This window comes from Macrotis lagotis, chromosome 1 (genome assembly GCF_037893015.1).
Source record: "Macrotis lagotis isolate mMagLag1 chromosome 1, bilby.v1.9.chrom.fasta, whole genome shotgun sequence".
NCBI lineage: Eukaryota > Metazoa > Chordata > Mammalia > Peramelemorphia > Peramelidae > Macrotis > Macrotis lagotis.
In genome coordinates this window covers 52708792-52720838 of record NC_133658.1, presented here as the reverse complement: position 1 = coordinate 52720838, position 12047 = coordinate 52708792, and the positions used below count along the sequence as shown (strand labels likewise).

The window sequence follows — 12047 nt, the reverse complement described above, 5'->3', positions numbered from 1 at the left end:
GCTGAGGAGAGCTAAGGCTACCATAGTTGCTCATCACACTGTCCAATGCTTTCCTGATTCTGCTCGCTTTACTCAGCATCAGTTCCCAAGTCTCTCCAGATTTTTCATCTCTTATTGAACAACAGTGTTCCTTCACAATCGTATATCATACGTCATTCATTCAGTCTCTAATGGATGCCAATCCTTCAATTTCCACTTCTTTGCCACTACACAAAGAACTGCTATAAATATTTTTATACTTGTGGGGGTTTTTACCCTTTCTTGTGATCTCTTTGGGATATAGACCAAATAGTGCTGGATCAAAGGGCATGTCCAGTTTGATTGTCTTTGGAATATAGTTCCAAATTGGGCAGCACCTTATTTTATCTGTCTTTGAAACCAGCCCAGCATGAGCATAGTCCCTGGCACCTTGATAGAAACATCCTTGTTCATTTGAATGATGTATCCCAGAGAATTACCCAGAGAATCTTAAGCTCAAGGAACAAGACAGACAGCAATTTTGTGACCCTCTTTTAATATTCCACAGGTTTATTTCCCTACAGAAGACAGTAATACCAACATTAGCCTAGATGGGTTCTGTAAAAGTGCTCACCCCCACTCACCTCAACCAACCACCATTATGTGATAGACATTATTTCCCCCCATTTTTCTGGAAGCAAAAACAAGGCAAAGGAATATGTAACAGCTTGCCCTGTGCCCCACATTGTCAGAAACAAGCCCAGAGCTTAGGTTTACTAATGCTTAGATACTATGGCACACCACCACTAGCCCCGAGATAAATCTGTCTGGTCGGCAAAGCTGGACGTGCCCAGTCACTGATGGGAAAGGGTTCCAGTGCCAACAGCTCAGAGAAGTATATCCTAGCGAGCTTTGGCTTATCAGCTGGAATTTCTTCCCTTCTCTCTAAATCCTACCAAACCCCAACTCTTGTAGAATAGAGAGCTTTAGTCTGCAAACCGAGGAAATGGCTTCTTCTTGCCTTGAACACTCTTCCCCCAGGCAGGAGCAAAGCTTCAATTTGGGACAAAGTGAAGCAGGAGGTACAGATGAGGGACCCAAGGCAATTTGAAAGCTACACTTGTCCAAGCACATTGCTTGGATTGAGTAGCTTCAAATGGAAAAAGGAAGAAGAAAAGCCAAGAGTCTGTGTTCTTGCCATAACCTATGATGGTGCTGTCACAGATGGCACAGATGTTCCTCGCCGGATTCCACAGAGATTTCCAAGGGTGACCCCTAGCTCTGTGTATTCCAGTTCAGATCCCCTCATCCTTTAACTTCTCAGGCCACTTGTAGCCATCAGGAGGCTGGGCAGCTGCCTGCTTCCTTGTGTCGGGTTAACAAGGACATTCGGGAGAAGGTTTTGGTACAGCTCTTACACTGGTATTTCTTGATGTCTGAGTGGGTCTGCAGGTGAGCCCGCAGGTTAGAGCGGTCAGCAAAGGCCCGACTGCAGTGAGAACAGGCATAAGGCTTCTCACCTGGGGAGAGGAAAAGATGAAACCCAAATGACTGGTCTGTCCAGAATCGTCATTTCTAGCTTCCCTCCCCAGAGTAGTCTAGAATAAGACTGAGCCCTTGAAAAGACCACTGAAAATAGCCAATTTAAACCTGGCCCATATTACAAGAACAAATTTAAACGAGTCATCTTGAACAGAACAATATTTTTTTTAATATTTAAAGTGCTTCATTTTAAGGGAGAATTCATTCTCATGATCACATTCCCTGCCTTAGAAAGTAGATAATAAGGAAAGGAAATGATTACTGCCCCCTCTATCCCAATGGACTGAATATTGGGGTGGGGGAGATGAGAGAAATTTTCCAGTGTCACAAAGCTATTTGGTGGTAGATTTGGAATATTTCATCCATGTTCTTTGAGACCATATGATCCTAGGAAAATTATAATTGGGGGAAAATCCTCCAGAATAACAGCTTACATTTATATAGGGTCTGCTATTTGATACATATGATCTCATTTGATCTTCATAGAAACCCTGGTAGGAAATGCTGTTATGAATCCCATTTTACAGTTGAGGAAACTGAGGCAGAGAAATTAAATGACTTGCCCAGGTCACCTCTACTAAGTGTCTGAGACCAGATTAGAATTTCAATCTTCCTGACTCCAGGCCTAGCAATCTATCTACCTGTCACCTAGCTCTACTTCCATGACCAGACAGTCAAGTCTAAGTATGAATTTGTGTGTGTGTGTATGTGTGTGTGTGTGTGTGTGTACACAAATGCAAATTCTGGCCCCTGATGGACAATCAAGAAAGAAAATTGACCAGGTCAAGACTCTGGATCCAAGAGTATCATTCTACCTCAGGTGGGGCAGTGAGGTGGTAGTGGCTAGGGCACTGGCCTTGGAGTCAGGAGAACAGGAGTTTGAGTCCAGCCTCAGACACTTGCCACTTACTAGCTGTGTGACCTTGGGCAAATCACTTAATCCTGATTGCCTCACATCTAGGACCATCTCCAGCCATCCTGATTCATATCTGGCCATTGGATCCAAATGGCTCTGGAGGAGAAAGTAAAGCTGGCACCCCTCACTCAAATCCAATTCTTATGCTTGTCATGGCATCTCCCTGATGTCATGTCTTCTTCGAGAAGGAAGGACAAATATTATATTATTATTATTGTTATTATTTACCTCAGGTCTCAGGATCATATAGAGAGAGACATCTTCTAGTCATTTTGCCAGGTTCTTTACCCCATCAAGTTGACTCTGGCAGATGAATATATGGATTCACTGGGTTCCAACCCCAACCATTAGCATTCCTCTGTGGTCGGTCACCCCCAGGATAAATGGACACTGGGGACAGCCTTCTATGGAGCCACCTTGCATTCCAATCACTCTGGCCCAAGAGCTCTCAGCTCTCTAATATTCTGGAGCCCCTATGTTTAATGAGTCAAGGGCCCTTTTGAAGAGGGAAAGTAGGCAATGGGGAGAGCCCCTCAGCCAAATACAGAGAGGGAGAAGGAATAATTCTTCAATGACCAGAAAATGTGCAAGAATCTGCTTTCCAATCACTGCCCCTGGGATAACTCATATGAGATTCTAAGCAAGTTCTGACAGATACAACTCAAAGGTTTTAAAGGATTGTGTCACATCATTTGCCATGTTTCTTCTGATTTGAATACCACTATGAATAAGGGTAAACTGTATTCTGACTCTAAAGGGTGGGTGCTACAATTGTGTTGTGTAAGAGGTAGAACTCTCTCCAGGAGGAATGATTATCTCTTTCCTCATTTCTCCCCTGCCTCAGTTTCTCTCTGTTCCTTGGTGTCTATGGACTCTATCTTCTCTCCCTCTCTAAAAGCCTTGTCTTTATTTCACTATTTGACCAACCCTTCATGAATGAGTTATGTTTACTGTGTCTTCTCTCAATTTCCTCAGCCATAATTTCAGACCCTCCCAGAGAAACAGCCTTGCCTCTGTACAATTCTTCCATTCCACCCTCAAACTCTGAATTACAGTAGTATATGAGAAAACGAATTCAATTCAATAGATTCAGATTCAAAACAGATTCAGTGGTTTACCTCTCCCCCAGTCTCACCTGTGTGAGTCCTGATATGACCCTGGAGTAGCCAGGGCCTAGAGAAGGCCTTGCCACAGATCTTGCAGATACAGGGCAGGGTGTGTGTGCGGATATGCATTTTCAGGGCTCCCAGGCTTGCGTACTCTTTGTCACAATACTTGCAGTTGAAGAAACGGCAGGCCTGCAGATCACAGCGGAGCTGCCGGTGTTTGGAGAGCCCAGACAGTGTGTGGTAGGTCTTATGGCAGTCAAAACACTCAAAGCAGCCCACCGAGCCCAGTGAAGGGCTCCCGCCTCGTGGGCCTCCACCCCCAAGAAGTTCTTCTGGCGCCTTGTCTCCCTCTGGCCTGGCGTCGAGAGGCCAACGTTTAGGCATGTCCAGCAATGGGGAAAGGTTGAGATGGTTCAGGCTATCCTTGAGAGGGGCACCAGGCCCTCGGCCATCTAGGGCGTCCACCATGCTGATTTCCAGAGACCCTGGGCTGGGGGTTTCCCGAACCTCTCCATTTAAGGGGAGAGGCAGTGAGATGCAAGCAATGACAGACTTGCGGTCCCACAGGCTGGCAGCATCACTGGACGCTGAAGGGGCTGCTCTGTCCTGAAGGAGGAGGGGGAGGACCAGTCCCTCACAGGAGTAGCAGGACCCATTTATCTCTGTAAGGGGAAGGAAAGAGAGAGAGAGAACAGAAAGCTATGACAGAGGTTAAAGAATTCCGATTCATTTATTCCACCCCACAAACCAACACAGGTGGATTAGTCAACAAGGTGAATTCTTCAGCTTTACCTACTACTAAATGGCCACACCCTCAGCTGATGCAACAGACCAAACCAGCTAGATTATCTGTAGTTTTCAATTATCCTGGCTACATCTAGAGATGCCCTTATTAAATACTATCTAAAAACACCTTAATAATAGCAAAATTTTTGTTGTTGAGCTGTTTCAATGACTCCAGTTGGGGTTTTCTGGGCAAAGATATTGGTCATTTCCTTTTCCAGTTCATTTTACAGATAAGGACACTGAAGCAAACGGAGTTAAATGACTTTTACTAACAGTCTGAGGATGGTTTTGAACTCAGAAAAGATGAGTCTTCTTGACTTCAGATCCTGTACTCTCTTCACTTCAACACCCAGTTAGCTGCCTGAAGACCGTGCCTAAAAAATCCACAATTAAGGAGGGAAAGACTACTAATGAAAAGTAGCCTTTCCAAGGCAAGCCCCATGATTCAGGTCTCACAATCCCCCAAGGAGGTAGAGGGGTCAGAGATTTCAGCACCTAAGCTTAAATGCCCTCATTGTAAACAGATTAATCCAATGAACTGTTGATTAAATTCTGAAGTCTTTCCCAAACCAAAATTTCAGAATGAGCTCCCTAACTCTTGGTTTCATAAAGAGTTCTAACATATGTTCATAATATCCCACAAAAATATATATATACACAGGATACAGAACCAGTATTTATATCTAGGAAGACAGACAAAAAGCTGCCCCACCCCAGAATCCTTCTCTTTTTCTCTGATTATTTTTCTCCTTGTCCCTCAAATAGAGTAATTGATCTTTTAGAGATTTTTAGTTGTTAAGGAAGAATACTGGCTTGAAAACTATCTTTACATGTAATTGGAAAAAAAATACAATTAAGTGGGGAAAAAAGAAAACACCAAATTTTTTCAGGAAAAAGGAGATGAGTCAAGTTTATAACTGTACCCCTCAAATAAGTATGCTATAAGTCAAATCAACAAGCAGTTATCAAACACCTGCTCGTGGTAATGATAGGGATATGGAGAAAGGGGAAAAATGTTCCTTTTAGGAGCTCAGTCTAATGGATTATTTTATTTTATTTTTCCAGTTATCTGCAAAGGTAGTTTTCAACATTCATCCATTTGCAAGTTTATGAGTTCCACGTTTTTCTACCACCTCCCCTTTCTAGTCAACAATCTGGTAAAAGCTGGACAGGTACAATTGTGAATCTAATGGATTAAGGCAGGTCATGCAACTGAGACCCTAAGATATAATGCCCACTTCAGTTAAACCCTGATCAAATAGCCCCTATACTGCAGAAGTCTTAAAGATCTGCTTATTTTTTCAGGAAAAAAACAAGGGAATTTCCATTCTGAACTCAGAATTAAGCCTTAGTACTTCATTTTATGTATTTATTCTTCCCATTTTACAACAGGATACTGTGGAGAGGACCTGGCCTCTAGGCTCCTAGGCATTGGGGGTGGGGAGGGTGTTGAGATCTCAGTTATTCCTGAGATAACTCTAGCTAGGACTCTGGGAGCAAACAGCTTTGCAATGATAGTGATCTCCCCTCCCTTCCCCTCCCCCTGCTCCCAGGGGTCACTTTTTAGGAGACCTAGTCACACCTGTTGGCCAACTCTAGCCTTGATCCAGTGAATCCCAGATAGAATGCAGCTGCAAAACTAATCCAGCAAGGTTGAAATTCACCCATTCTTTCATACCTCCCCTCCCCACTTCTCCCTGTCTTTTGTTCTCTTTCTTCCCCTTATTTCCCCTTTCTTTTAGTCAAAATATATTGACAGGCCCTTGAAAATGTGAGTAGAGTCAAGGTATCTGCTTTTTCTCCATCTACTGACTTGTTGCTGTTGAGTTGTTTCAATCATGTTCAACTCTCCATAGCCCTTCTTGGGGTCTTCTTGGCAGAGATACTGAAGTAGTCTGTCATTTCCTTCTCCAGCTCGTTTTACAAATGAGGAAACTAAGGCAAAGTAGGTTCAGTGACTTGCCTAGAGTTCCAAAGTTAATAAGTGTCTGAGACCAGATTTGAACACAAGGAGTCTCTGGCTGGTACTCTATTCACTTCATCACCTAGTTGCCCTGACCCCCCAAAGTTTTAACAAAACATTAAATCGTTAAAGTTGAAAATACACTAAGGGGGCAGCTTAGATGATGCAGTGGCTAGCACACTGACCTTGGAATCAGGAGGAATTCAAATCTGGCCTCAGACACTTAATACTCACTTAGCTATGTGACCTTGCGCTAGTCACTTAACTCCATAACCTTGTAAAAAAAAAAACCCTTACCCACCAAAAATTGCACTACGATTTTGGGGTACACTATATTGTTCTTGGGTCCTTTTCCTCAAGCCCAGCCCTGACATATTAAAAAAAATGCAGACCTTTGGAAAAATTCATAGAAGGAAAAGAACTAAGAAACACAGAAGCATAGTCTATGAGTTCATTGCTTGTATGTATCATGGGGACATAATAAATACTAGTGAGCAATTGTGATGAAATCAGTTACTAGAGCTTCCCTGTTGCAAACTATTTACAAAGAGGGGTACAGGAGACAAAATCTGGCACTCCCCTTCGACAACTCAGTTTAGTGTTTGCTCCTCTCCTTTGTTTATAAACCTCTTCCAATGGTCAAAAAGAATAAACCCTGCTTCCATCTCATCCTCTGCCCTTCCTTCGGGAGGGGCTTCTAAGCCATAGGCCCTAAAGAATTCCTCTCCATTATTTTTGCTGGAATGACCCACTTCAGTTCACAAAATCATTATCAATCAAGGCTCTCTCTACAGAGAGAAGAGACAATGGGACTTAGAGTAAAGGAGACCTGGGTTCAAGAACTGCTTCTGACTGATTGTGTGACCCTGGGCAAGTCATTTCTCAGTGCTGTAGAGAAAAGGGTTGATGAACATTAATAAGAATTTTTTCATCTAGAGTTTCCCTATATTAATGAAATCCTAGAAATTTCTGAACTTCTTTCTGTGGATAGTATCCTTTCAAGCTCAATAATCTTATTATTATTCTTGAATGGTAAAACAGTCAGACAAAAACTGTAGGTACCATGGACAGGCCTAAGGAAGAAGCTGGAAAGGGTAGATGGGAGAAAGGGGAGAAAAGAGAAGAAATGTTAACAAAACGATTTGATTAAATGCCTTCAGAGCACTGAGTGGCTAGAGAGTGCCTCTGCCTGTGGACATATTTTTTTAATCGATTCCCTTCTTTTGCTTGCCTACTTTTTAATTGTTCCCTGAGGCCAGGATTTCCACTGGAATATCTCCACTTCTTGTGGGTTCAGGTAATCTGGATGCTCTAATTCCCAGGAGAACCCTCTAGGGAGAGAAAATACTCAGAAGCAAACCTCTGGCTATCCCAGATCTTCTAAAGACATAGGAGTTCCCCCAGTAGAAAGTCTATCCTGGAAAAATGATACAGGCAAGACCAGAATCATTCCCCTTTTGAACCAACCCCACCCTAACCAGAGACAGGTGCTTGGAGCTCCAAGGGGAAATCTTACCAGTAGGCATTTTAAAGTCTAATATATAAGCAATTAGGGTCAAGTCTCCCCAATATCTTCTTTCTTCTCCAAAAATTACCCTTTCATATTCTCTTTTCCCAGACTACTCAGAATTCTAACCCAATCAGATGGGGGGGAACACCCATAGGGATGGTTCTTGGCACTGATTTTAAAGGGAATCATTAGGAAATTGAGATCATCATCCATGTGGAGGTTACTTGGAGTGTGGGGGGTGGACAAGGGTTTGTGTTAATGAATAATTCACTTTGACGGTGTGGATACTATTGCCAAACAATGGACTTCAGGGGCTTAGAAGGGAGTGTTTGATCAGGTGACTTGTCTCTAGCACAGGAAAAAATAACCCTTCTCAAAGACAATTTTAAACCATCCCCCCCTCAGTTTCTCCTCCTCCGACTTTGGGGATATAGAGTAATACCCTCCCTCAGATTGAGTGCTGATTCCCAGATAATGGCAACTGCCCTATCAAGTCTGAGGACTGTGGGATTAGGCCTATAAACAAGGTCTCAATAGGAAGAACTCATTAGCAAAGTTTTACTTTACAGTTTCCCCTATCACCCAGGGCTCAGGGCTGGGAGGGGTTCAAAAAAGATTGTGGGGGAAGGACAGAATTGGAGGAGAATCCACTTGTGTGACCTTGAACACGTCATTTCCCCTTTTTGGATCTCAAATTTTTCATTTGGAAAATGAGGGGATCCTTTACAAGTTTCCAACCAATAAACTATGCGATCTGAGAATCTTTTCATTCAGTAAATTGGAACTCAACCCCTTAGGAAGTCTGCAGGAAGAAAGGGGAATTGAAGGATTCAGGATTAATAAAGGGTTCCCCATCTCCCCTTTCCCCACTTTTCCAGAGAATGAAAATTCAACCTGCGGCTGCTCTTTTGAATTGGACACTTAGATCCTCTCCTTCCAGACCCTCTCTTGCCTCTTTAAGTGTCTGTCCTAGAGAGAGACAGAGAGTCTAAGTATCTGCTCCAATCAAACACCAGCCGAGAGAGGAATTCAAAATCATGGGAGAGGTGGAGAAAAGAGAGAACTGACCTTTTGGCCTCATTGAGAGGGACAGAAAGAGACAGAGACAGAGACGGAGAGAGGGAAGAGGGGAAAGGAGAAAGAAAAAGGAGGAACAGAGAGAAAAAGAGAAAGGAAAAAATGACAGAAAGAGTTAGAGATACACATACAGTAAAAGAGATGGCGAGAGAGAAAAGGAGAGAAAGAGAAAAGGACAGAGAGAGAAAAGGAGTCAGAAAAGGGGAGAAACAGAGAAAGAGAAAAGGAGAGAGACAGAGAAAGAGAAAAGGAGAGACAGAGAGAGAAAAGGAGACAGAGAAAGAGAAAGAGAGAAAAGGAGAGACAGAAAGAAAAGAGGAGAGACAGAGAGAAAAAGAGACAGAAAGAGAGAAAAGGAGAGAGAAAAGGAGAGACAGAAAGAAGGAGAGAGACAGAAAGAGAGAAAAGGAGAGACAGAAAGAAAAGAGGAGACAGAGAAAGAGAAAAGGAGAGACAGAAAGAGAAAAGGAGAGACAGAAAGAAGGAGAGAGACAGAAAGAAGGAGAGAGACAGAGAGAAAAGGAGAAGCAGAGAGAGAAAAGGAGAAAGAGAAAAGGAGAGAGAAAGAGAGAAAAGGAGAGAGAGAGAAAGAAAAGGAGAAACAGAGAGAAAGAGAAAAGGAGAGAGACAGAGTCAGAGGGGTGCTGGGATGGAGACAGATCTCAGGGAAATTGCTCTTTCCCCGCTTCTCCAGCAAAAGGTGGGCTCCCCCGGAGCTCCAAGATCTGAAGGTCCCGGGACCCCCGGGCAGTGGGGCGCAGGGAGCTGGGGGTTGGGGGGCGGCACCTGGCAGCGGCTTGTAACTCTGCTGCTCGGATCGGAGCGTGGGAAGGTCTCCGTGAGCCCTCAGGGGAAGGGGAGGGGGCCCCCCGAGACGGCGGGGGCCCCCCGCAGGCTCCAAGCTCTTTCCCAGGAATGTGGCGGCGGATTCGGGGTGCCCCAAGCCTCGGCTGGGGCCGAGCGGGCAGCGCCTGGGGCCGGAGGCAAAGGTGGGGCGCTGCCCCCCGGCCCCCGCCAGCTCTCCCCCGGGGGCTGGGCTCTCCTGCTGCCCATCAGCCGCGGCCCCCGGCCCCCGGCCCCCGGCGCCCCTCTACCTTTCTGCGATTCCAGCTGGCCGTAGTTGGGGATCCGGGTGCTCCAGTGCTTTTTCACCAAGAAGGACCTGGGCATCTTCCCCGGGAGCCCGGCGGGGCGGGGGTCTCAGGGGCGGGGGCCTGCAGCCGGGCGGGTCACGCAGCCCCGCAGGCTGGCATTCCGCGTGCCCTCTGGGGCCGGGCCGGGCCGCGTCAGGTGCAGGAAGGGTCAGTGCTCATTAACATAGCTCGCCCCGGGCCAACCAGGGCCCGGACAAGTGCAGGGGCGGGGCCGGGGCCGCCTCCCGCGGGCTGCGGGCCAGGGGACAGGTGTCCGGCGGAGGCCCCGCCCGGAGACCCTCCCGGCCCTCACCTGCCTGCGCTCTCTAACCGGCACCCCCCTCCCGCCCCGCAAGCTCCGGACACCCCAAAGCCCGCATTTGTCTCTGGGGCCGGGGGAATGGAGCCAGGAGCGCAGGAGCACAACGTGCCCTCGGACACCAGAGACTCCCCAGAGGTGCGGCCTTGGGCCAGTCTTGCGTCCAGGGCCCATCTCCGGTCTCTCTGATTCATTTTTGGCCACCAGGCAGACCCGGGTGGGAGGAGAAAGTGAGGCCCGTGCCCTGGCGCACTTCCCCGCCTGCCACTCCAATGCAATTCACTCGCTTGTCATGGCATCACCTCCCTGGCATCGTGGTCTTCTTCCAGAAGGAAGGACAAACATCCTCAAAACCCCCTTCCCCAGTGTGGGACACTCTAATAACGGTGGTGAATATTGGGTTGGGGAAACTGAGCCCCGAAAATCCACCCAGATAAGCGTTCTCTCCACCCTCGGGGTCACTGAGGGCCCCTTCTCGTGCTTAATTCAGCATTTATCAGTGAAAGACCCGAGTCCTTCTCTGGGAAAGAATGAGTGGACGCTGTCCTGCGCCGGCCTACCTGTTCTGCCCCTAACTAGATAGGCGACCCTGGGCATGAGACTTCCCAGTTCTGGCCCTCACTTTCCTCCGTTCTAAAATGAGGGAGAATGACATCTCTGAGAATGTTCTGTGCCTTTCTGATTCTAGTTAAATGAACCAGAAATCCACCTAATTCCCCACCCCCCAAACACATGACCATGTCTAGAACATAAGATTGAGATCCAGAAAAGACAATCTAGTCCCGGGTTCTTAGCTCCTTTTGTGCGTTCTAGACCTGCTTTGAAAGTCTGGTAAAGCCTCCCAAAACCCCCTGCTCAGAATGATGGTTTTATATGCTCAAAATACATAGAATTATCAATGAAAGCAATTAACTGAAGTCAAAATTCACTTTTCTCCCATCCAAAGTCACAAATCCCTAGAAATCTGTTCCTAGGACAGGTTAAGATCCCCTGATCTAGAACAAGCCCCTCCCATCCCATTTTGCCAAAGAGGCAATTGAGGTTCAGAAAGCAATGGAATGTCCTCAAGGTCACACCTAGAGCTCAGCCAGAATTCAAATCAGTCCCTTTGAGTACACACCTATATTGAGTAAATTGCGGCAAGAGGGATTGCTGTTCCGGTGTGAATCAGGTTATATGGTTGCTCAGGCTCTCCCAATATTGGCTTCAGTAATTCTGTGAGCCTTCACACACACACACACACACACACACACACACACACACACACACACACACAGACACTCTCACATACAGTGGGCAGTATCAACATTATTATCCCCATTTTACAGATGAGGTAACAGAGAGACATATTACAAGACTCAAAACTTTACCTGCTTGTTGGGACCTGCCAGAAACTGCACTTAACAGGCAAAACCTCTGAGAGCCCAGGGTCACCTTCATACTATGATTAATTATGGGGTCATAGATTTAGAGTAGGAAAGGGTCATTAGACATCCTTCTAAATTGACCTCCTCACCTTACAAATGAGGAAACTAAGATCCAGAGAGGTCAACTGACTTGTCCCAGGTCACATAGCTTGTCTTAGAATTAGAACACACATACATACATATGTGTTTATTTATATATTTCTATTTACCTTCCTGTCCAATCTATCTACATATTGCCAAAAGTCACAGAGTGAGACAGAGAAAAAGTGGAGAGCTAAAGGCCAGCTCTCCTAAATTCTCAATGCTC

The 12047-nt window shown here is 45.8% G+C and overlaps 1 protein-coding gene across 1 annotated transcript; it reads right to left on the bottom strand.

The window, feature by feature from the left end:
• Positions 1–507: 507 nt before the first annotated feature.
• Positions 508–10059, bottom strand: SNAI3 (snail family transcriptional repressor 3). Its single transcript, XM_074223079.1, has 3 exons — positions 9956–10059; positions 3552–4187; positions 508–1478 (listed from the first exon to the last, which is right to left on the bottom strand). The coding sequence occupies exons 1-3, from the start codon at positions 10029–10031 to the stop codon at positions 1297–1299; spliced, it is 894 nt and encodes a 297-aa protein (XP_074079180.1). The 5' UTR covers positions 10032–10059; the 3' UTR covers positions 508–1296.
• Between the last annotated feature and the right edge of the window lie 1988 nt (positions 10060–12047).

What these genes read in the sequence shown, in the direction of transcription:
- SNAI3 (XM_074223079.1), bottom strand. Translation starts at nt 10,031, where the DNA reads ATGCCCAGGTCCTTCTTGGTGAAAAAGCACTGGAGCACCCGGATCCCC. An exon ending in CCAGCTGGAATCGCAGAAAG is followed by an intron (nt 4,188 to 9,955) that starts GTAGAGGGGCGC and finishes TTCCCCTTACAG; the next exon opens with AGATAAATGGGTCCTGCTAC. An exon ending in TCATATCAGGACTCACACAG is followed by an intron (nt 1,479 to 3,551) that starts GTGAGACTGGGG and finishes TCCTCTCCCCAG; the next exon opens with GTGAGAAGCCTTATGCCTGT.